This window comes from Nelumbo nucifera, chromosome 6, assembly GCF_055504915.1.
Source record: "Nelumbo nucifera cultivar China Antique chromosome 6, China Antique-T2T, whole genome shotgun sequence".
Classification (NCBI taxonomy): Eukaryota; Viridiplantae; Streptophyta; class Magnoliopsida; order Proteales; family Nelumbonaceae; genus Nelumbo; species Nelumbo nucifera.
In genome coordinates, this window is record NC_142654.1 from 2,762,362 (window position 1) to 2,788,079 (window position 25,718).

At 37.3% G+C, this 25,718-nt stretch overlaps 1 protein-coding gene across 1 annotated transcript; it reads right to left on the reverse strand.

The window, feature by feature from the left end:
* Positions 1-6,697: 6,697 nt before the first annotated feature.
* Positions 6,698-8,304, reverse strand: LOC104609338 (transcription factor MYB1-like). Its single transcript, XM_010275625.3, has 3 exons — positions 8,111-8,304; positions 7,781-7,910; positions 6,698-7,678 (listed from the first exon to the last, which is right to left on the reverse strand). Exons 1-3 carry the CDS (start codon positions 8,241-8,243, stop codon positions 6,973-6,975), a joined length of 969 nt encoding a protein of 322 aa, XP_010273927.1. The 5' UTR covers positions 8,244-8,304; the 3' UTR covers positions 6,698-6,972.
* Positions 8,305-25,718: the final 17,414 nt, after the last annotated feature.

Consider the following 25,718-nt stretch of genomic DNA (forward strand, 5'->3'; position numbering starts at 1 on the left):
GGAAAAATCAACCCCCGGTGGAAGTGTCGAACTTTGTCCGGGGAATACAAGCAGATAAAGCTTAGGAGCTTTGCCAGATTGGTTGGTGCGAGGTGGGTCATGTTTGTGACTATTTTTTCATTCATTTTCTTTCAAATTTTAAAAATATATCCTTTGAAAGCACTTTTATAAAAACACTTACGAAATCATTTTTGTGAAAGCACTTTTGTAAAAGTTCTTTTTCGTAAGTGTTTTTTGTAAAAATGCTTTCATAAAAGTACTTTTGTTCAATTCAACTAGATATAATATTATAACTGGTATTTTAAAATTTGACTAAGGATAGTTTTGAAAGAAAAAAAAAAATTGAATAAGTGCTTATTGTATAAACACTTAAAAAAGCTGAAAATTTGGACTTACAAAAAGCTCTTATTTTTAAAATAAACACTTATTTTGGGCTTATTTCCCAAATACCAATAAGTGCTTAATAACCAAAATAAACACTTATTTTTAAGCACTCACAAACATGACCTAAAGGGGCTTAAATTAGATCAGACCCGGTTTGATCCACACTCTGTTCCTGATATGATATATTTAGGCCCAGGCCCAGTTAAATATGGTGCCCAATTAGTTCCCAAGTAATTGTACAGTACTACAATTAATACCCTGGTGAGAAGGTGAGATGACACAGAAAAACAACACAACGCTCTTATTTGCAATGTAGAACGACATTAATCTCATTTCTTATGTATTCACTGTAGACTGTGTGGCCCACAATTATGATTCATTGGAGGATAACAAGAAACCGTGAAGAATCACGGCCCATCATCTTGATTTCAATGATGCCCAAACTTTGGGCTTGGGCTACTTAGTCTTAGTGTCAAGCCCAACACAAATCATTGCAAAATATGAAACGAGGCGCAGTATGATCATCCACTGTGTTTAACAGGCTACATAACCAATCACGAACAAACACGCATCAGTATTCCATACACAGAGCCTACAGCTAGAGTCTTGGAACACAGATGCTGTGAGTGTGGCACAAAATGACAAATAACCACTGTAGCATATATAAATTGCATCTGTTGTTGTACAGGGTGATATTTGTCAATTGGCCTGGAAAGGCCACCAATCAATGTACAAGTTGATTCTTGATACTACTCTACAATCTTCACCTGGCTTATTTGAAAGGGGATTCTTTGATTTCAAAATATTATCTTTAAAGAAAATTAATCACAATAAAAAATAATGATAAGAACGTAAAGAAACATGAGAGAAGATTGTTCGAGGGAGCGAGAAACAGTGGTTTCAACTTTCACGTGAGAAAACAAAACAAGGAAGATAGTGCAATTTTGTTTCTTTAGTCGTTTTTGATAATTTAAAGACATAAAAATGAAAAGAGCTAAATAAATAGACACCATTTAGCTCAACCACATTAAAATTTTTCACTTCAGCCACATTAAACTTTTACTCTTATTAAAATTGGATGCAAATAGGCTGCTGTGGCTCGACCAGTTGAGCTTAATTAATTTTGAGCCAATCTCCTGGTTTTTTTTTTTTTCAATTGGCTATGTTTGGTTTGAAGAAAAAGGTAGGGAAAGATAGTAAAACTTATACGAGATTTATAAAGGTTTCTTTATTATTTATTTTCTTTTCTCTGCATTTTCCTTTAAACCAAACATGGGTTAATTGAAACCTTATTAAGTGAAAAGGAAATCATTTTACTCGGGCCATTTTCCGGATGGACTTGCTAGTTGCTACAGCACTACCACAGTTGTGTGTTGGAGGACCACTGGGGCCGGCCTTATTACACTCGTGCTCTTGTGCTTGTAGTGCCACTTTCCCTGCACAAGAAATAAATAAATAATTAAACAAACAAGTAGACTCCACTCCACCATGGTGCCTGGGCTGGGAAGTTACATTTTCCTTTTAGCATGAGCCAAAGGCCAAACCGTGGTGGGAAGTGGAAACACGATGAGTGGTTCATTTATAAATTGGAATATTTTATTGCATTTACTCGTCAGGTAACTTTCTTGCTCTGCTCGACCCGACTCCATCCTTTTTTTTAATTAAAGCATGTTATTTTACCAAATATAAATAAATAAATAAAACAAAAATAAAAATAATAATGCCTGTCAGACTCCACCCTTGAGTCCCAATCCTGGATTATTATATGGGTCTCATATATGTTATATCTTGATTATTGCTCCAATCGCCAGTTGTAAATTCTTACCCTGAGTTGGATTGTAATTGAATTTACACCAACCAAAGTTCATGTAGGATTATTAGTTTTTTATTTTTTTTCTCGATGGCTATGGAATTGATTCATTGAGTTACTATAACTTTGAGCTCTGAGGTGTGTTTGAAGATATTGTTTTTAGAACGTTATTTGCCCCCATTCAGTTTTACTGAGTTTGCTGTTGGGCTACAGGCAAATTCGTTCACAAGATACAAGAGAGCCTTGGGTGAGAATCTGCAACCAGCAAAGTTGAAGAGTCTCCAAAGGAACTTTCTATGGGACTGTAGTAGACTGGATTGAGAGAGAGAGAGAGAGAGAGAGAGAGAGAGTGAATTTCGAAATTGTGTGTTTTTGGAGTCTGATTCATGCTCATTAAATAGTTTATGAAGATGTATGAAGAAAATGTAGGTGCTGGTTTAGAGAAGGCACATTGAACACAAATTCAAACATTGTGACTGTTTAAAAAGTAGTTAACAGTTAACTTTGAATTGTGCCTCTTGATCACACCCGATCGAATCGTGATCGTTGATCTCATCAACGGTTATCAACGGTCAGTATCACACCAAAACTAAAGCCGCCCTTCGCAAGCCATGCGGGTGCGCACGTGCAAAGTGCCCCTTACACGCGTGCACGCGCGTTACGTGATATCAAACCCCCATACTCTCCTCTACTAATTCTAAGGAGTGTAAATCAGCTCCTATTAAAATACTGGAAACAAAGCTTATAATTTTCCAATGTGGGATAAATTCAAAATTGGGTTTTGCAAGAGAAAATCTAATTTTTCAATCAAGTGTGCAAGTGCAATTTGTCATGTAATTGACCAATCAAACCCATTGGATTTAATCTCTTATGAGATTAAAATCTAACAAAAGATCAATTATTTTTTTTACTAGTATAATTAAAATTAAAACGATACATCTTTTCTGACCTCTTTCATTTTTTTCCTTAAATGGAGGGAAAGTTGGTGACGGGAAAAATGTCAACCCATAATTATATGTTCACCTTTTATTGATAAATATTTTTGTATTTTTTTTATAGATAAATAAACTATATTATAATAATGAAAGATTAATAACGTCCTTTACATCTGCCACCCCGGGGTAATGGTTCATCTAAAAAAAAGTCGGGAGTATAAGTCTTGGCCTTTTCATCCATAGGCCCATAGGCGGGGTCAACCAATCAGATGGAGAATGGGGGGAGGGAAAAATTTGCATGCGATGGTAATGGTACTTCTCTATTCCGGTGCTTTGTTCATTTGAATTAACCTGCGACGAGGTTGAATTCTAGCGCTCTCTCTCTCTCATGCTAGAGTTGATTGGTTTTAATGGTGATGGAATCTAGAGGGGACGGGGTATCCTAGCTCTCTCTCTCCTCAACGGAGGCCAGAATTGGTGGGGATCGCCAGAATTGCTAGTAGATGGAGAGGTCCTAGAAAGTTGTGGTACCGACCCAGTTGGCATTGCCATAACCCAGTTTCAACAGTGGTCATAATAGTCTCACTCGCTCATGATGGTGATTCTTACCTATAAGTGTGGAGGGTAATATTGGATTTAAAAAAAAATTATGTGTTATGTGGTGTTATATAGTACAATTTTGATGGAACATTAACGAAGATTAATCAATTGTCAAAAAATTTAAGGATACTCTAAAATAATAATTAAATAAGAAGAGTAAAATTAGTCAATTAATTGAATAACAAGGGTAATTTAAAAAAAAATTATCCTTTAAGCTGAGTTTGGAAGTACAAATGCAAATGTGTAGAGTGAAAAACCTTATATTTTGTATTATTTTATATGTATTTATGTTGTACATATTTGTATTTATACATATTTAGACTCAATTTAGAAAGAATATAAATACATACAAAATAATATAAAATATAATTTAAAAAATTTACAAATTTGATGCCATATACATCAATCAATTAAGTACCACGACTTGCAGGGATGTGCTACCTATAAAACGACACCTATTGTTGGATGATGCAAGTAGTATATATTAATAATGGTTCCCAAAATTGAAGAAAAAAGAGAAAAAAACATAGAGGACAAATAGTACAGAGTCATAGAACTGAAGAAGGATCTGGTTTCAGTAACGGTTCCCACATGAGGGGGAGTAGCTTTCAATTGAATTTGCCAAAGTGAAAAGAGAACATGGGGCATATGGGGTTAGCTAGATTCCAATCCGACATTAATGAAACGTCCCTCACGCGAGGGGTCCATTATAAATCGCTGTCCCAACTGAAAAGGAGGGGGCCGGCCCAAAGTTTTGACCAACAGCTGATAGGATGTGCCACCTGGCACCTACACTAGTTGTAGACTAGTAGTAGTAATAGTACAGTAGTGGACCTCCTTAGCCCAAATGAACGATCCTCCTCGCTCGTCGCTCCCTTCTTGTACAGGTATGGGCCCGAAATTAAATTGGCTATAAGACTCCGTACCATGACAGTAAATAAATAAACAATGAAATAGGGAGTGAGCATGAGGAAGAAGAACGTCTCTTCCCAGTTGCCGAGAGACACATCACACATGGACCAGTCTGCGCCCTTCGTACTAAACCAAATCGTGGATTGACTAATAATAAAACAACTAAATACCATTAACAAGAGGATTAAAACAGAAAGCATATGCCAACCTTAAATTTACATTTTCGCTAAACCAGCACCATGTTTGGTTATATTCGGAGAACACAGATCTCGTTAAAGAAAAAAATAATAATAAATGAACAGAATTGATAAGTCGAGAGATTTTCCTAAAATAAAATAACACAAAAAGCGAACAATGACATCACGTTCACATGGTAGTAGTTTATATTTGGTAGTAAAGGTCAAGGAGGAGAGAGTTCTAGAGTAGCGAGGGCCGGCCGGTTTTCTTCACAACACAACCGTGAATTTTAAAAAGGGTGATGCGTGAGTAATTAAGGTGGGATCGGGATCCCGCCGGCCGCCACTGCCAAACCTAACCCGGACTGCTCACGCATGTGTTTTCCTTTTCAATGGTGTCGTATAGTAGTACTCGCAGTAGAAATGCCTAACACCAGAGTTTTGTACGTAGCTGTATTACTCTATTTTAGATTTCTCATTCTGGGGTTGTTAGCATCTCAACAAAAACCAAGAAAAAAAAAGAAATCAGATTTTCTACCATGGGGTGAATACTATTGATGATTCCACATACCTCATTTGTTTTGTAGCTAAAAAAGCAAGTGTTATTAATTTAACAGATACGACTGGGAGAAAAAGGGCCAACCCATGGGTTGAGAGCATATAACATCATAAATATAGCAAAAAAAAAAAAAAATCATTAAAATTCTTGGCAAGGGAAGACAATGGCTAATTAGAAATGGTTCATTGAATATCCATTAATATCATATCCTCTGCAAAATAAGGTTATCAGGAAATTGACCAGATTAAATGTCCCAAAAGATTTTTGGTTTGGTTACGCTTCAATGACTTGGAGGCTGGAGCTGATGATATTGCCAAAACCATGGATCTCATTGAATGATTTATGACCATCTACTTTGTTATGATATTAGGTTTCTTTTGTCTTGTCCTCCTACCTACAAACTACAAATGCATTCCATCCCATCCCTTTTTACTTTTTAAGGTGGGTTTCAATGAGCACCTATCAAGACTCAGACTCCTTATAGCGTGGCATTGATGATGGCTGGGCTGAACTGTAAAAATCCCCCACCCCCAAAAAAAATAAAAAACAAAAAAAGTGGAAAACAGAAGAATCGAGGTAGATTCCATGCCAGCCTGCCGCTCCCCCAGCTAATTAATTGAGCGGGTCCACGCAAATCTCATCATATTCACCAATGAGATGATGGTTCCTCGTATGCCGTATTAATCCTGGCCTTCCAAAGTAAAAAGGCACAATAACGAAATAGTGCTGCAGAATGAAGATTACGGAGAGAAACCAGTAAAACTACAGTAAGGGTCTAAAGGCTGCGCGCAGCCCAAATAGGAATGGCAACTGTCATATTCCCCGTCCTTGCCCCAATTCCATCTTCATCCCCTATCTTTGCCGGAGAAAAATTTGTTCTTCATCCTCCATCTCTAAAACAATAAAAGTATCGGGGATTTGAATCCCCAATTTTTTTTTTTAAATAATAGTATGGGGGATTCTATTAAGAAAAAAGTATCAATCAGCCCAGATCAGAATTTACTAGGCTCTAAGTACAGGGGGAATGCCAAATTCACGGGCAGGATATGGTTTATAGGGGAGAGAGGGCTAGTTGTAGGGGGGCTGGAATTCAGAATTCTGCATCGTGTGTTTCCCTATTTTTCCCAATTGTTGCAGATTATGATTATATTGAATCTAGCAACAGGGAATTTATCGATAGGATTAATAAAGCCATAAACACACAAACCCTTTTTATTTTTGGCTTTAACGTGAACACCAATCAAACTACAACCATGCCTATCTAGCTTAGTACACCATACCATACCATATGCCAAACTGACTGAAAAAAAAAAAATAATAATAAAACAAAAAGTCTTTGTAAGGTTCTCATTCTCCACAGTAAGAAATTAACCCAACCAGAGTGTAGAGTAGAGGTTATTATTCAAGATGACAGTCCAGTGGTTTTAACTCCTAGCTAGCTAGATGTCTTACACAAGATACAGAGGATCATCGTTGACCGTTATTCATGGATATCTACAAGATGGAGGGGGAGCAGACACACTAGGCCCCTGGCAAGTGCAACTAATTAGTGACCTTCTTATTAGTTTGGAGGAAGGAACAACAACTGGCTTTGGATTATTGTGCTAACCAATTCTCCTCGCAATCAAGAAAAGTGGCCAAGGTTCGGAGATCTGAAACCACGTCGGGTTTAACACAGTCGCTTCCTGTCCATTCCTCCAGCATTTCGTCAGGATAAAAGAGAGGTTGATCGGAATATGGAGACAAGCCATTGTTGTCATCGTTGCAGCAGTTGGTCTCCGTCTCCCCCAGCACTCCATTGTCGAACTGGCAGAGCTGGGACAAGTCAGAATTGAGGAGATCAGTCAGGCAAAACTCATCCACGTTGAAATCCATCATAAAATCCGGTGAATTATCATCCCTGGGAGTGAACGACGACAGCCCGTCGTAGGATTCTGAGTCCACTGCTGGTGGGGTCGCAATGTCGACGCCAACCGTGGTGGGTACGACGACTGTGGGACTGGCATCGTTAACGCCGATGTGTTCAACTTGGTTGTGTGGTGGACTGAGGAAAACTTTGGTGCACCTCAATGCCTTGGTGCGCACCACTCTTGACTCCGCGTTGGGCGTTGCCGGTGATGGCGGAATGGGCTTCTTTTTCTTCTTCTTGTTGGAGCCTTTAGACATGTTTGGGTCCCTATGTTGAGTAGAAGTAGTAGTTGTTTTGGGATGGCCCTGCACCTTCTTTACTAAATTAGTGTTCCAGTAGTTCTTGATTTCATTGTCTGTTCGCCCTGGAAGCCTCCCTGCTATCAGGGACCATCTGCACATTAACACGCTCAATTGCTTTACGGTCATGATCGCCTAACAAAACTAGAAAACCCAAACGATTTAATTGTTTGTGGTATTGAGCTGCTAGTGCTACCTGTTCCCCAAGAGCCTGTGAAGCCTGACGATAAGCTCCTCCTCATCATGGGTTATATTCCCCCTCTTGATGTCTGGTCTCAGATAATTCAACCAACGAAGCCTACAACTCTTTCCACATCTCTTCAGACCTGGATTATCAACCATTCAAATAATAAATAACACAGAAATTCCGTGACTGGAGTAAACCAAAAAACAAAAAAAGAAAGAACCCAAAATGGAATGGAATTGAATCCACATTTGGGTTCATCATCTTGAAAGCAAACAACAGATCGAGCAAAGCAAGGTGGTTGTCTCCTAACCAGCGGTGGCTCTTGATGAACTCACTCACCTGCCTTCTTGGGAAGGTTTCTCCATTTTCCTTCACCATGGATTTTAATGTAATCCTTGAGGATTTTGTCTTCATGAGCAGTCCAGGCTCCTCTGTTCAAGCCCTCTTTGGAGCAACAAGGGCTTCTACCCATTTGGAGAGACTCGAGACTTGGAACACCAAACCCCTTATTGTTTGTCTCACAGGTGAGAGTATGTGTAAGAGAGGGGTTTTTATAGTAAGGTGCCCAGAGAATTCCACGTGGGTTTTCTCTTGGCTGAGAGAGTGGAGGGGTGATTTTTTTTTATAGTTGGGTTCTCCAATTTTTTTTGATAGTTAAATTTTGAATATTAGAAGCCCATGGGTAGTACTAGGGCCCATAAACATGTTTAAAATTAAATGAAGAATAAAAAAATGGGGAAAGGGTTTTGGTAGCATGTGAATATGTGATGGGGGGGGGGGGGGACCATGTCATGAGGAACAACTTTACTATTAAAAAAAATTAATTTTTTGATTGATTTGTGTAATAAGTGTTGATATCTAGTTTGATCATTATGATATTTGCATTTGCAACTTATTTAATATTATCATTAATAGTCACATTCAGCTGCCCTTCCTAATTAATTATTGTTTTTGTTTCCAAGCTACCTTTCTCCCACGCCCTTGAATTGAAAGTTTGTTGCACGCGGCACACACACACACTCTCACTCTCTCTCACACACATACACTCTTTTATTAGTCTTCTCCCCCATCTCCATGGTTGTTGAAAAGTTTGAAACCGGTGATGGTAACAAAGGCCTAAAAGGATACAGTGGCTGCATTTAAGGATGCAAAATGGTGGCAGGAGTTGCTATCTACTTATCTAGTGAAGCAGGCCTGCGTACCGTACAGACGTCACAAATTAACGGTTGAAAACTCTCAATCAGAAAAGGGCGTGGTTGATGTAACTTCAAACCCCCAAAACGCCAAAACCATTAGGGGTGTTCTTTGCCTTTGGTAACTTTAGCCTTTAAGGGTAAAGCTGGAGATGCAGAGAGAGAGATGGCTGACTCTCTGTCTCCCTCTCCACTCCCAATTTGCAAGGGAAGTAGTAAGACTAACAAGGCAGGCAGAGGCAGTGCGCAATGGTGAGATACCATACATTGCCCCCGGCCTTATTATGTCGAACACCTTAATTTGTATTAGAATACTATTGACGATTCTAAGTTTTAGTGTTGTTAGGCAGGCCAGAGAGAGTTACAGTTACCAATAAAAAATTACCACATTATGTGCACATTACGATACAGTTAGATTTAGATCGTCAACAGGATCCAAAAGCGATGTAACCAATAACTGATGCTCGCTTTTCTGATTTTCACGTGGGTTTCCGGTTATTGGTTAAGTTACTAAACTTTTGCTCTTTTCTTTTTCAGGTACCATAGAAATTGCTTGTTTAATTCCACCCAAAATTGAACTCTCAGTTACGAGTTGAGTGACCCACGCTCCCAATTCAACGGTGTCCGCGTAAATCAATAACTTTTGAATTTCCCTTGTTTGCCATGCCACCACCGCTAAGTTCTAAGTTCTAACTAAGGAGAGATGAGCCACGCCAACATACATTTGATTTGATGTTTGTGACTTTGAGCTAAATTAATAGTCTCTGATACACACGAGTAAGCCCTCCGCCCAGTTAGACATATTAACACTCTTTTCAGGCAGCCTCCTCCCGACGTTTGTGTACGTGTTCCCGTTTTAAGCACGACTTTGACTCGTCTTAGGCAGCTTAGGCGAAGGCAAATTAATTAGGCCCGACGGAATTTGACCAATTAATTTCATATTACCTAAAACCTCTCGGCTATCGCTTCCCGTTGCGCCCCAGGAACAGGATACAGGAAGCGCAGCCCCATGGGCCATGGGGGTTCCCCCATGTACTGTGCTAGCTTGATGGCTGTGTCTGTGTTAGCCTGTTAGGGGGGCTGTTTAGCCAATAATAACGACCCACGTCGATCGGCCATCCCCCCCTATAACTCCAATTCTCTCACTCCGCAAATCGCAATCGTATGCATGGCTGATGTGGGGCCGCGTTGCTAACAGTACATTCATCATGTGCAGTGCAGAAGTGCAGATGCAGCTTATCTGGTCTCACTCCGCCTCCGCGGTGCACAAGTGCAATAATTAAGAAATGGTGTACTTGGGTATCAACTAACAGCGAGCCCTTGTAAACAAGTTCAAGCTATCAAGTGGCAAAAAAGCCTGTATGTAGTTTGAGCCTTAATTGAAAGCTTACATGAATTAGCTAGCTAAAAGCTAAGCCTATACTGGAGTCGGGAACTTGCCTTTCACATGCTCCCTGAAATCACCCCAACATCAATATTAAAGACTCCTTCATAGCTTACAATGACTGACTGCTACATGCATAGTACGTAGCTAGGGGATAATTAATTAGTGTATTTGGAGGTTTCTTTGCTTCAAATGTTGTATATCCCCATGAAGAGCCCACAACAAGAAAATGGATCATCAGAAGCCCAAAGAAGGACAATGGTTTAAGTAAGACCTTAACTGGTTTATTCTCTCTCTCAATTTTAAACCATTCTTCACGATTCAAAACATTTTGGTTGGGCACCATCAATTTCTCTCTCCTCAGAATTTTACATCTCTAATACTTTTTTAACCAACTTTGCATTATTAAAAACAGCCAAAAAAGCATAACCCTAACAAATTAACTAGTCCTTAAACTTGATGTTACTATGATAACACATGACACACACGCAATAATCCTTTGTAATCAGGACTTCTTTGGCATATCTCCTAGAAATATTCTCGCCATAGAAATCCAAACCTAGTGTAGGGTATAGGGGGCATATATAGGATAGGCTCCATATATAACTTGTCTCCGGCCCCCATTTTCTTTATATAAACATCATCACGACCCACCTGAAGGATCGGTTCACGTTTGGGAAGTGCATTTAACAGTACAAACAGAAACTGAGTAAAGAGATGGTGAAGCACATGGACCACAGTGATCCAATTCACTTTTGCTACCAAGTAGGCCGGGGTAGCAACTAGCAAACTGCAAAAGCAAACTCGTCCTCTAGAGAATGGAGAATGGACCAACAATTTTGTCCTTCTTCATGGGATTCTTCAGCTTCAGGGCTTTCTATTTTTATTTTTATTTTTTTCCTTACCATAGTTAGGGAGAGAGCCCTGCAGCCGGGTGTGATGTAGGTGGGTTAATTGGTTAAGAACTAATTCTAGGAATCTTACAAGTGGCACCAAAGAACCAACCCTAGCTAGCAGCGGGCAAAGGGTGAAGCACGAGGGAAGTCCTATAAATAATCTTAAATGTGGTAGGCGAGTGGCTGCTTAAGTGGGAGTATTTCAAGTTATCCACCTCTACATAGCAGATAGGCTTTACACCAAAATCAAGTTGCCACGTGGATTGTTTGTTGTAATAACTATGGTGATGCATTTAACAATATTAGTAGAAAGAAAGAAAGAAGAAAAAAAAGAATCCCCGAGCCCCCGACCCTTTTTACAACTTTTTCAGAAGAATGATGCATAAGTTAATACAACTAGATCTGGTACAGTTTCACATGGTGAGGTGAGATGTAGGAAAATATAGAATAAAAGACAAAGTTAGATGTATGTTGTCACCACTTCTCTACTTTGTCTTGGTCCATAGTCAAAGAGAAGAAAACCAATAGTTGCGGCCAACCCGTATTAAATTTGAAAACAATAGAGAGATTAATGAACGGTTCAAACAGATTTGGCCAAGTGTGCACAAGGTGGGGGCCGGCCGTCATAATTTTGGATTCCATGGATTGCATTTGACCCGCATTCTGAATGATTGATCCGCGTTTCTTCTGCAATTGAACTGATTTGTGGGGGTCCACCGTCCATTAGTATTTGAAGTGATTTTATTTCTGTAAGCGTTCGGTTAGGTGGAGAAGCTGTGTTGTGTCAAACACAAAGTGGTAGCTTAGGATATCTTCAGTTGGCCACTCAACCTAATAGCGATGTGCCAAATTACACGTACACCCACACTCACTTGGCAGGCTTTAGGTTGATGAAAGCCCCCGGCCTCCACCACCTGCGGCTGCACCGATATGATGACAACCGATACTCTTACTATATTTTCTTTAATACTGGGGATTACCTTATAATATTTTAATGAATTAAACCTAACTAATTTGAACCAATTCTAATATAATTCTCTAGTTACTAGGAAATACCCAAACTATTAGGTTATAAGACCTATAGAATAATCGCTCATCACTAATCACATGTGCAATATTTGAATAATCCAAACGCAGCGTATATGATAGGAAGCATGGAGAGTTATTGGGTAGGAGATCACCTGGACAGAAAACAGCCACATCCCTCCTTTTGTTTAAGATCTTTCAGTAATTATTGCACATATTTTATTAAGTGGTCAAATCGAAAGAAATTTCAAGCGAGCTAATAATTTAAATAATAGGGTATTTAGATGATGACATATTAATTGTGAATCCCCATCTTCTAGTTTATGATATATTAGAAATAGAAATATGTAAGAGTATATAATTATTTTATATAATAATTAATAATTATTTATATTTTATATATTATTTTTAATAATTTTTTTTATAATATAAAAATAATAATAATTAATTTTAGATACGATTGTTTATCAAATTTAAGGATGGTAATTTTTTCCATTTCTTCGATCCCCGTGGGGATCTGCTCAAAATGGGGCAGGGATGTGGATGATTTCCCCCCCATGGAAACAGAGATAGAGAAATTTTCATTCCCATTGGCGGGGACGGGGAGAACACTTCTTGCCCTGCGTGGACCCTGATCCCCACTAATACACACACAAATATATGCATACGCTTATATATGTATATATGTACGCATACATCTATATGTTAATATTTTCAAAAATATGGTTGAATATGTTTGAATCTTTTCTAATAGGATTGTAAATTTTTATTTTTTTTAAATAAAATAACAAAAAATCTTAATGGTTGATATTATAAAGAATCACAGAGAGTGGGGATCCTTGCAGGGATGGGAATAACTTAATCCTTGTTAGCGGGGATGGGGACGGGGATATGGATGTGGATTTTCATGGAGATTGGGATGGGGAGAGGCTCCTCGTCTGCACCCCACCTCATTGCCATTCCGAATCAAACTAATGAAATTAGCCAACCCGATTTTTAGTATTTCAACTTGGCTTTGGTTCAACAATTTCCCAACCCGACTGGGTTGGATTAGTTTTTCTTTGGCCATTCATGAACTAACTAAAATCAAATGACCTGGCCATATATATATATTTAAGTTTAAATCTTTTGTACCAATTGACCAAATCGAAAATTAAATCGATATAACCTGAGTGACCAACCCCCCAACTTGACCAAGTCGATTTGGTTGGCCAAACAACCTACTACTGAACCAAACCAATCCATGAACAATAGTTTAATCTCCAATAATTATTAAAAATTTATAGCGAAAATAGATAATAAGTTAAATTTAAAAAGCTAAATAACATTAGTTTAAACTCCAATAATTATTAAAAATTTTCCATTAAATAACAAAATGAAAATAGATTTATACATAATTATTGAAAATATATTTATCACAAAAATGATAAATAATTACTGAAATACAACAAATATTAATTTTTGTATAGATAAATATATAATAAATAAATATTAAGTTTTTAAAATTATTATTAATAAACAATAATTTTTTTTTTGAAATTTATTTTCTAGAATTATTAATTGGTATAAATGAAGTTAGTTATTTACAATATTATTTATTTATTGAAATAATATCCTTATTTAAATTTTAAAATATTAATTACTTGTTGAATTTAATAATCCATAAAATTATAGTACTATTAACACATAATTTAGATAGATGTAGAAAAAAAGTGGGGGAGAGGATAAATAGAAATTAGAGACAATTTAGGAGGGAATCTCTCTACTAAATTAGAGATAATTTAAGAGATAAATAGGAGTTAGAGATAATTTGGGAGATAAATAAGAATTAGAAATAATTTAGGAGAAAGTGGTGCGACTTGACTAAACATTAGAAAAGAAAATCCCTATTTTTTTTATGATTGTTAGAAATAGTTAAGCCTATGATATTTCCTTATTGATTTAATGGATAATTATGAAATTAAATAAATAAAAAAAAACAGATAATTAGAAATGGGGTTTGGAGCAAGAAGAGACATGGTAACATGTACTGTCTTGCTATATATATAGAGAGATGGAGGGTCTTAATTTCCTGAGTCGTTGTTCTTCCACCTGAAATGAAGATATCGTCATCATCATCATTTAAGCATTCTTCCAACTACAATACGAGATAAATATTTCATATATTATTGGACCTTCAAATGAAAAAAAAACAGCTTTTTTATATTTTGATATGTACAACTAATTAATTAATAAAGTTTGTACAATCAAAAGAGATTTAATTTTGAGGCGCAAGTTGAACGAGTCAGCGAAGTTGAGGGAGTTGAGTTGAAGAAACAGCGCAATGCTCGGCCGGTGCCATCTGTGATTTGTTACAACTAAAAAAATAGGTTGTTAAACCGGGCGGGTTAATGAGGGTGAACATTATGGTGGTCTGGTCGATGACCTTTGACGTATACCAGAATTAATGCGTGCTAGCTCTCCACGCCCATACAGCAAGTGGAGGAAGAGGACAAACAATTTTATTGTGATGAAGACGTCCACCACTTTGAAGACTATTCCCGCCTTTTAAGGCTTAGCCAAACGGATACAGTTTCATTTTAACTCTTTATAATTAGAGATGCTTAGTTTATTTTGAGTTGGGCAAGGGCAAGGTAAGGTCCACCAAGGGAATTGAAGATTATAATAAAAAACAGGTGCCCGTCCTTTCATCCCGGCTAATGGCCACCATGAATCCAAGTGGCGTACTTGTTGGCTTGCATCGTGATGTGTGTGCATGTGCCATGTAACTGTGCCATCCTCTGCCATTGACATCATCTACACCCCCACCTCCCTCAAACCTCAAATTGAAGACTTCAAGTGGGTCCCCAAGTGTCGGTCTGGTCTTTGTAAATTGTAAGGCATAGTACTTAGACTTTCGAAGGTTAACAAACAACCTAGCTACCTGGCTCGGCCGATACCACCCATGACCATGATGAGGGTATTCCTTCCAGCCTTTCAGGTTTCAGCTACTACTGGTACACAGAGGAGGGTTGGTTATATCTACTTATATGAATCACAGTTACTGTGGTATACGAAATTAATTAAAAAGGTGGACCGAAGAGCCTCCCTCCACTACTTGGGTTAGGACTATTGACGACGACATCAAAGCATCCACAACGCGGAGGCCGGAAAAGTGAAAAGACGGACTCAAAAAGAATATTCAAGTCTAATTAAGGAATGAGGAGGAAATGGAAGGCAGGGGGGCGGGGGCGGCCCGGCCTGCCTTTTGTTTTCACTTCATTTAAAATATTTTCTAAAGTGAAAAGATCTATAGCTCTCCTTTCTTAGAGTATCGGTTCCTTTTAGCATCAAAACAAACTGTTCCTTCACACAAACACTTTACACTCATGTACGTATGTAGTAGTAATAGTCGTAAAAGCCGGTGAATTCAGAATTTGAATTCAATGTTAAGTAGAGAAATTTTGGCTTCTAGAAGCGAGTCTCGATCGAACAATTCGTCATGGTACGATTACGATAGGGTCCAATCCAAAATACATTATATATATATATATATAAAAGATTATAATCAACACCAATTAAACAAAAACCCGCGTACACCATAGTTCACTACGAGTGATGATAATTATTAAACCCAAATGGTGTATGCTATTTTTTTACTATTATCATTTGAGTTGGAAATAGTATACAAACGAGTTTTACTTTGTCGGTATTTTGCGTTTTTAGGCTACTAGGGAGTGGAGACAGATTGTATATTAACCTATTATTCTATTAGGTGGGGTGGGAAACTGCTGCGAAATGAGAATCTCTCTGTCTCTGTCTCTTTATTTCGAATTATGTATATATAGATATAGATGTGGATCGGGCCTTGAAGAAGAGGGACCCACACCCACCTGATCAAACTCGATCGGGAACAGGGGCAGGGGCGGTTTGGAAGGTTATATCATGCATATTTTCTTGTCCAGCTCCAACCCCGTCACTTTCTAGTCTAGTACTTAAAAGTAAGTTAATGGATGATGAGGTTATTGAGTGAGTTTTTAGTGAAACCTGCCTGACACTGACAAATCGTAAAGGAATATGGATTAGTGAATATTGTCGGGTCAATTTTATATAATTGCCACCCCTGGTCCTTGAATAAGAGGTGTGAAGCCTGATTCTGAATGCATTCCATCTTAGGTTATGGACCACGCCTCATGAACTAGCTTAATTATTTCATCCATCCATGTATTTTATATATATATATATATATTCTTGTATTCTCAATCTTGGCGTCAACAGCCCAGCCATTAGCATTAACCAACCTTTGAGAATTGTGACGACGAGTTGGGAGTTGGGAGTTGGTGGGTGTGACTACAAATTCGACCCACACTTTTTTTCTCAGGTCTTTGATGGGGAATTTTTTTTTTTTTCTTTTTAACGAGGCCAATTGGATACCCGATTCACAGATGCTCAACCAGAACCCGCCCGTTTTGCACTATCCTGTTCAACTACAGGTGGTATTCAGGTAAGAGTTCAGATCTTCTGTCCACAAGAATTTTGTTCACGTTTATTACAGTCATATATGGAGAACATCTCATCCTCTGCATAGTATTATGCAAGGGAAATTGTTCCCCATTCACAGGGGGTAGTGTATTGTGTGGCTGCCATAAAGATAAACAGAGTTCTCGTGGGCAGGAGTTCCAGAGTCTTCAGGTAATCGGAATTCAAACAGTTTATTGCCTTTTTTAATTAATTATTTGTAGGCTTTGTGAAAGAATGAAAAACCTGCAGAGACCGATCAGCCCAAAGTGACAATAACTTATTTTCTCCAAGATTTCTTACGTGCTCTCAATTTCATCCCAACACACGAGTAGACACAAGCAGAATGAGAGAGACAGAGAGAAGCACTTCATTCCTCGTCGAGGAAGCAGGCTAGGCTGTATGGAAGAAGAGCATTGATTTTCTCAAACAGAGAAGCATTTCCCCCTTCTCCCCAAAAGTATCAGGCCTGACGAAAAGAAAAGTTGAATAAAACGTGGTTTAATTCAAGTTGCAGTTACACGTACAATTAATAACACTTTATTGGTTGCAGTACGAATTATATCGAACCAATGGCTTCAAATCCTGAGACCGGACGGATCTTTAGATTACAAACGAAATAAAACAAGTAAGAACCGAAGAAATTAAAATGCACGTCCTTGTTCCGATAACCCGGCCCGATTGCTTCTTTCTTAATCAATGTATTATATATATATTATTTGCTTAATTTGGTGGCTGGTTGGTACATGTGAATGAGATGAATGATGATACATAAAACACATAAATCGTTTGCTGGGACCGAACCAATTAATTAATTAAACAGGGTGGGTACTGCAACTCGTAGCCCAGATACTGTAATATCCAATATCATTATTCAAGTGGTTGATACTGATTATTGATTAATTACCCATGGCCATGTGGTCAACACTTGAAAGAAAGAGTAAGCCGGCATTCTTATGTCTTAATTAGTTGGTTTATTAAACGCTAATTAAATAACGGAGGGTGGCGGGTTAGTAACGGTAAAGGGAAGTAGGGAAGGGAGATTGGGAGAGCCGTGCCGGACTACAAGTTGAGGGTATAACTTGTATTAACATTATAAACCCACGTGCCTTAATTAAGGCACGATTTATTAGTTAAAACTTGTTATAACCTAAAACGTGGCTCCAGTACAAGAACCCAAGTCTGCCTCTGAGGTTAATGGAGAGAATCTTATTTTTCTGGTATTAATTAATTGCCTAATCTAACTTCTTTTAGAAAGAATCTTATTTTACTCGTGTGTTGGCCATCGCATATTCGCATTCCTCCAGATCGATCGGCTTTGGTTGGTTGCCTCTCTACATCTAATATCTAAATAAAAGAGATCCTTCATCCTTCACTTGTTCTCAATTTAATTATATTTTCCTGCCAGCTGGCTACAATTCTGAAAATATGTCCGTGAGACGAGAACCCGGACTTGCAGTTGTACAATGAATAATGTATGTATCCCAACCCAACCAAAATAAAATACGTTGTTGCTTGGTTTACCACAAAAAGAGAAAGCTAATTCCGCGCAACTGGATTCCAATGAAAAAATATGAAAGGAACAATTTGATAGTTAATTAGTATGAAATGGACAAGAAGATACCACAATTGTTACCCATCCCAGAGACCTAATACAGATTCCTGTATATTTTAATTTAAATTAAATATGTCTATTTCCTTTTTCTTAACAAGTAGTAATTGTACATATCTTCACCGTCCACTGTTCTCCTAGATTATTGCCGGTGGAACGTCAGTTTGGAAAATTTTATTATTAATTGCTAGCTGAAAATTAAAAAGAAAAAGAAATTTGTATCACGTGTATGACTCAGGAAGGTTTTCGTTTCTCTCGCAATGTTGAAGTCTGAATAAAAAAAGACAAACAAACAGGCATAACGACATTGCTAATTAATTAATTTTATGGAAATTGTTGCAATATTACTCAAATGTGAAGGAACATGTGATAAAGTGATAAAGAGACACCAGTTTGACAATGCCTCTAATTAATATATAACAAATCAGGTTTCCTTCTCACAATAAGGTTGCCAAGTGCGTGGGTTGGGTGTCCATCCGTATTGACCTACTGATATTTATTGGGTGTCAGTGGTGGGTCATAATCTACCTTAATCCTGATCAACACCTATCACTCACTAATCCAATGCAAATATTAAAAAAATCTAAATATTTTACTAAATAAAATTATAAATATTAAAAATTACATAAAATGCAAATATTAATAAAAACACAAATTTACAAAGAGAAAAAAAAAAACAAAATACTGCGAAAAACACAAAATGATAAAAAAATAAAAAATAATTATGTATTTCAGCTAATAATAAAAAATTTAGAAATGATAAAATTTTAATATATATATATATATATGACCAAAAAATTTAAGAATTGTAGAAAATACATCATTGCCATAGATCTGGATCAATGCCACTGTTTTTCGAGTAAACGACAATTGTGATAAGGAGAATAAGAAGAAGAGGGAAGGAGAAGAAAGGATGGAAGAACGTAAAAGAGGAGAGGAGGAAGAATAGCAAAGGAACATATTTGAAATTGAGATCGGTGGTACAAATGACAACAATGAGAAGAAGAAGAAGAAGAAGGGAGTTGGAGGGTAGAACAACAGATCTAAATTTGAGATAAGTGGTACTGGCGGGTAGGGATGGCAATTTTCCCCATCCTTAACAGGGACCCGACTTTCCCAACCCGATGGGGCTAGGGGATGGGGGATTGTTTTGGCGGGGTAGGGACGGGGACGGAGATTAATAGGAATTCTCAGTCGGGGTCGGGGTCGGGGATGGGGATTGATGGTGGCCTAGTTATCACAATATAACATCATTGACTTCTCACATTCTATACCGGTTCTTCTAAAAGTGATCTCAACTACAAAAGTTCTGAAACTCCATTTGCCATTGCCTTGTACTTTACTTTAGCTGAGAATCTAGCCACTACAGACTGCTTCATACTTCTCCATGATACAATGTTCCTTTCTACCATAGCATATGGACCTCCTATCATTAATATATATAGCCCAGTCAACATGAGTGTATGCTTCTAGGTTCATGTGTCCGTGCTTAGCAAACAAGATACCTTTCTTTGGAGTCCCTTTTAGATAGCACAAAACTCACTCAACAGCTACTAAATGTGCATCTCAAGGAAAATGCAAACTAGCTAATTACACTAACTACATAGGGAACACTCCCCTATTAGTCAACAGTTTACCATCAGTAGCTAACAACTTATGATTTAGGTCTATTGGAATAGAGGCTAGTCGAGCACCTAATTTTCTCGTCTCTACAAGAAGATCAAGAACATACTTCCGTTGAGAAGTGAAGATACCGTTCTTAAATTTAGCAACTTCAATTCCCAAGAAATAGCTAAGTTCTCCAAATTCTTTAATTTCAAACTCAGTTTTAAGAAAACTTTTGAGATGAGCAACTTCCTCACTATCATCACCATTAACCACAATATCATCAACATAGAAAATCATAAGGGTCACTAAGGAATCTCTCATCTTAACAAAGAGGATATGATCCAACTGAGTCTGTGTGTACCCAAAAGTAACAAGAGCAGCCTGAAATCTATCAAACCAGGCTCTAGGAAGTTGTTTAAGGCCATAAAGAGACTTCTTCAATTTACAAACATTCCCTTGCATCTCCTTCCCATATACCCCTGGAGGTAAAAACATATAGACCTTTTCATGTAGGTTCCCGTTCAAAAAAACATTTTTTACATCGAATTGATGAAGTGGCCAATCAAAAGTAGTAGCTAAAGATATCAAAACTCGAACTATAGTCATTTTGGTCATTAGGAAAAAGTTTCCAAGTAGTCAACACCATATATCTGAGTGTATCCTTTAGCATCCAAATGAGCCTTAAATCTCTCAATAGTACCATCTGAATGATACTTAATAGTGAACACCCACTTACAACCCATCGGCTCCTTTACCTCAGGCAAATACACAATTTCCCAAGTATTGTTCTTATGTAAAGCATCCAATTCAGTCATAATAGAATCCCTCCATTCTGGTTGGACAAGGCTTCTAGGACAGGTCTAGGAGTCACATGTGTGGAAACAGAGACAATGAAGGAATAATAGGAAGGGGAAAGAATGTTGTAGGACAGGTATTTGAAAATGCAATGAGTTGTACATTTTCATTTGCCTTTGCGAAGAACAATAGGGAGATCAAGATCAAGGAAGGTATACAAAATGGTAGAAGAGGGATGACCTATTACCTCAATAGTGATGGGAGGTGCAAGAGGCTCATCTGAAGGTGTGGAAACAACTTGCATTTCTCTGAATCTTTGTCTCCGATTCCACCTTTGGATAATAAGATGGGAAGAAAATGTGAGAGGATGAGCAAGAGGAGGAGGGGGAGCAGGAACATGAGAAGAAGAGCCAATAGATGATTCAATTGGAGGAGACTCAATAGAAAATTCAATGGGAATTGGAAGAGAGACATATGGTGACAACAAAAACAACTCCTCTAAATGCTCCCCCTTTAGAGAAGTACCAAATAAAGGAACATACTCAACATATGTGACATCTCTAGAAACAAAGTGAATGCCACGAATCGGATAAAAACTGCAATACCCCTTTTGTATGAAGGCATATCCCAAGAAGACACACTTGTGTGCTTTAGGCTCAAACTTATGTCTTTGATGACTATAAACATGAACATAGCAAGTGCACCCAAACACTCGGAGAAGAAGAGAGAAGGGATCCTCATTTGGAAATAAGAGGCTAAACGGAGTTTTAAACCCCAGAACCCAGGAAGGCATCCGATTTATCCAATATGTCACTGTAAGGACAACATCCCCCCAAAACTTAATAGGAACATGATAAGAAAAAAGGAGGTCCCTCGCAACCTCAACCACATGTTGGTTCTTCGTTTTCGCCACTCCATTTTGTTGTGGAGTGTAGGAACAAGAACTCTGATGAATAACTTTAAATGTGTCAAAGTAGGAGGAAATGCTCTTATCAAAATATTTCTTTGCATTATCAGATCGAAACAATGTTTTCGAACCGTCGTTGACCCGGACGGTAGGACCGTTTGGCCCGGGAACCGTCTAGGCAACTGGTTATGTTTTACCTAAAACCCGGAATCTAGTAAAAAATTGATGAAAAAATCAACAAACCGTTGACCTGGGTGGTCGAACCATCGACCCGTTCAACGGTTTTTGACCATTTTTTTATTTTTTAATTATTTTTAATTTTGCTATCTTTACTAAAAAAAATGTTATGTGAAGCAAAAATGTCCAACCGAGATGCATGGCATATTCTCCAATATCCTGAAACAAAACATTTGCTTAATCAAATTAGATAAACACAAATATTTTGTGAATGAAATCAGGTAATTATAGACCATTTGTCATAACTTTTATATATATATATATATATTTTCTATGAAGGGCAAAATGATAATACATTAACAACTTTTAAACACACGTCAAGTTAGTGACATGTTGAGTTTAAGATCAGACATAATAATGAAAAGTCATGATGAGTTTTATATAATTTCTCCTGGGTGCCTTCAAAAGCCAGATACTACTGCTTTGAATTTAGATGGATTTCTTCGGCAAAACGGAACTGGTTCGAATTTCTGTTTGAAAGGACAATAAACATATATAAAAGAAAAAAAAGTGTCAGTTACTTAGGAGTCTGTAGTGCTGAATTGTACACCGTGATTAGCATGGTGAAATGCTCACTTTTTCAGAGCATTCTGAGCAAACAAATTTGCCCTTTTATTTTTTCAACCAGATGTTTTATCATGCCATAAAAATGCATCATACAGAAAACATCTGAAGGATTGTGTCATTTGAAGTCTGGTCCCTACATTAAGTATTCCATGTGAAAGTTAGATAGGCTTACAAGAAAAAAATAAATAAAAAAAATGATGTGTATATTTTAATTACCATTTTCTGTGTCATGGGTTTTCAAGGAAAACGTTTGTTTGATTTTACTTTTTTTGTGAGTTTTATTTTCTTTTAGGTTGGTGTTCCACATATAACATGTTCTACTGTGAAATGGCAGCCACATGTAACTCTATATCTTGGGGATTTTGAAAAAAAAAGTGTCAGTTGACTAACCTTTTGTTAGTTAAAACGTTATTTCAAAAAGGTTCTTATCAAAATATGAAACAATAAGGCAAATGAGCTTTGTCACAGACAAACATATATAGCGATTAAAATTACATAGAAAGGTAGCATGAAAGCCTAGAGTTAATCACGCCTGCATGTATGCTTTATCTATCTTATATATATAGCATAGGAGGAAAACAACAACCAGAAAGCAACAAGAACAAGTAAAAGAAAAAAGAAACCGTTTTTATGGCAGTAGGGATTGTGGCCTGGGTTGGTTTAATCTCTTTCTCAGCTGCAGTTAACAAGATGTTTTTCTGTTGTAACACATATCTCTCTGTGAATTTCTTAGCCGAAAAGCCGCAAGAACTGAAAAGATTAGGTTGATGAACCAATGAAAAGCCAAGCACATGTTTCAATCAATCCAGAGCTGATTGAAAGGACGAAGAGGGAGATCAACAATTTGTTTAATTATTTTCACATGGCAAAACTAAAAGAATCAGTAATTGATGAATATAATTCAGACATCAATCAGCTCAGCACTGGTTCTGATTGCCATTCCATTCCTCCTCCACTGTGGCAAGAATTTCCAAAGACAAGGCCAACGTTGCGCATAAACTGTCTATAATGCCATTCACGTGGAAATCATAATTGCCTGTTCATTTTCCAAGAGAATTTTTGAAATCCATCTTCAAGTTTATGACTATAGGCTCAGTTTGGAAATACATACAAAATAATATAAAATACATATATAGTTTTGCACTCTACATATTTATATTTCTACTCCTTCCAAATTGAGCCATAATTTCCAAACAGAGGGGTGAAAAGATGCCATCATCTACATATAAGTCCAAATGACTACCAATCTGGGTAATTAGTTTCATTTAAAAACCAATGGAAAAACGTCCAGAAGACCCAGCTACAAGTTTTGTTTTCTTTTTTCTTAAGAAGAGTAAAGCGAAGAAGTCTGTATCACATTGTTCTAAATACAGAGATAGATATCCGCATATGAAAAATGCATGTTAAATCACTCTACACTCGACCTAAATGTTAGGGTTACAACTTACAAATGAATGGAGTTGGCCCGTGATTCTCAAGGCCATCCTACTTTGTCTAGTCGAAAAGATTTGACGATTGAATTGGGCATTGGCCTACCTTTCAGACCCTTTAGGTATTCAATCGATCTTAATTTGTTTTTAGTTGACCAACTAAGTACTAGACCAATAGCGAAAATCACTTTTGAGTTTTGATGATGGTTACTTTTTCCTGGGCTAGAAAGAAAAAAAAAAGGCTTGTCTCACAATGAAAACAGAAAAGTACATATAGGCACATGATGTGAATTAGGGATGACAAATGGGCTCTAGCCTTTCTGGACTGGTCAGTACGGCCAGGTTCAGGATCAACCTCAAATGTTTTACTCATTCGAGGGTAAATCTGTGCCTATTCCGTTTTAACAGCCTTTTGCAACTTTGTATTGAAAATATCTTCCTATCAAATAAAATATATAAATAGAAAAATATTCTCAATGGGAGGCAGTAAAACCTGCTCAAACGAGTTTTGAATTCACTTCTGTGCCTTCAAAACAATATTATATTTTCTTTTTTCTTTTTTTCTGAGAGGAAAGTATAGGGAGTTTGTTAAGAGAAGAAATGGAATTGAGGGTAAATTAGTGATGCATCCATTCATGATTGGTTAGGTTGCTTTGTCATTCATGATATTTCTTATTGCCAATATGCTAGATTACATTTACGTTTTTTTTTTCCTTTTGGATTACGTTTCCACGTTGAAGGGAAATCACATAGCATGCTGGTGTGGTCTTCTATACCAAGGAGTAGTGGCAGTGAAAGGGAGAAATTAATTTCATCAAGGTATGTATATAGGCTTCTAGAAGGTATAGACTGAATAATTGAGCCGAAGAAATCCACTCGAAGGGCTGATGTTTTAAGTTTTTTTTTTTTTTCTTTATTCATTTATTTTTAATGAGGGGAATTAGCAATTTAAGAAAGTAAAATTTTACGTTCAAATTAGGAATCCAACTATAGTACTGCATTTCAAATATTTTCTTCACCTTAAATTAAAATTCCAAATCACGATAAAGAGTTTACGAATTTTTCATCGATTCACCATTGTTTATTGAATATGACAAACAAAAAGAAAAACAGAGTACATTATACGACTAAAGGGGGGATTGGTGGGAGGATCCATTACTGAGAAATACCCAAATTAGCACTGGAATCACTTGGCTGCAATCCTGCAGTGGTTTTCAACTTTCCAAATCTCATTAATTAATAATTTTCTTTTCTTTTTTGTTGTTTTTATTTTTGTATTGTTGGAACGTGTCGTATGGATACAGATCATGTTAGAAAGTATTGGAAGGGATTTTTGTTCAATGGATTCAAAATTTTTTAAATCTCTCTCTCTCTCTCTCATTATCTGCCGTATAAGACGGTTGTTCCAAGACAAAGGTGATATGGAGGAGACCGGATCTGTTCCTCACACAGGATGTCTCACTCGCGCCTCACATGCACATAGTACCATGCATTGAAAACATCTTTCGTATTTATAAATTATATAATTCACGGAAGATATTTCCAATGCACGGTAGATGTGTATGTGAGGCGCCCCCGCGTGAGGAGCAGATCCCGTTTCGATATGGAGCCGTTTCTAATTCCATGGAGCCATTCCGTATTATCACTTGATACTTTGAAGCTTTGAGCCAATGAGAATGAGTCCATGTATGCTACGTGGCTAGATGGAAGGATCGATTGATAAGCACAGATGCAACTAGATTAATTAGTATTTACGTCTTCGGAAAGAAGAAAGACATCGGGTTAGAAACAAACC

Bases quoted from the DNA above. Each gene is read 5' to 3' on its own strand.
- LOC104609338 (XM_010275625.3), bottom strand. From the start codon at position 8,243: ATGGGTAGAAGCCCTTGTTGCTCCAAAGAGGGCTTGAACAGAGGAGCC. The intron at 7,911-8,110 runs GTGAGTGAGTTC...TTGATAATCCAG, and splicing joins AAACCTTCCCAAGAAGGCAG to GTCTGAAGAGATGTGGAAAG. The intron at 7,679-7,780 runs GTAGCACTAGCA...GTTAATGTGCAG, and splicing joins CACAGGCTCTTGGGGAACAG to ATGGTCCCTGATAGCAGGGA.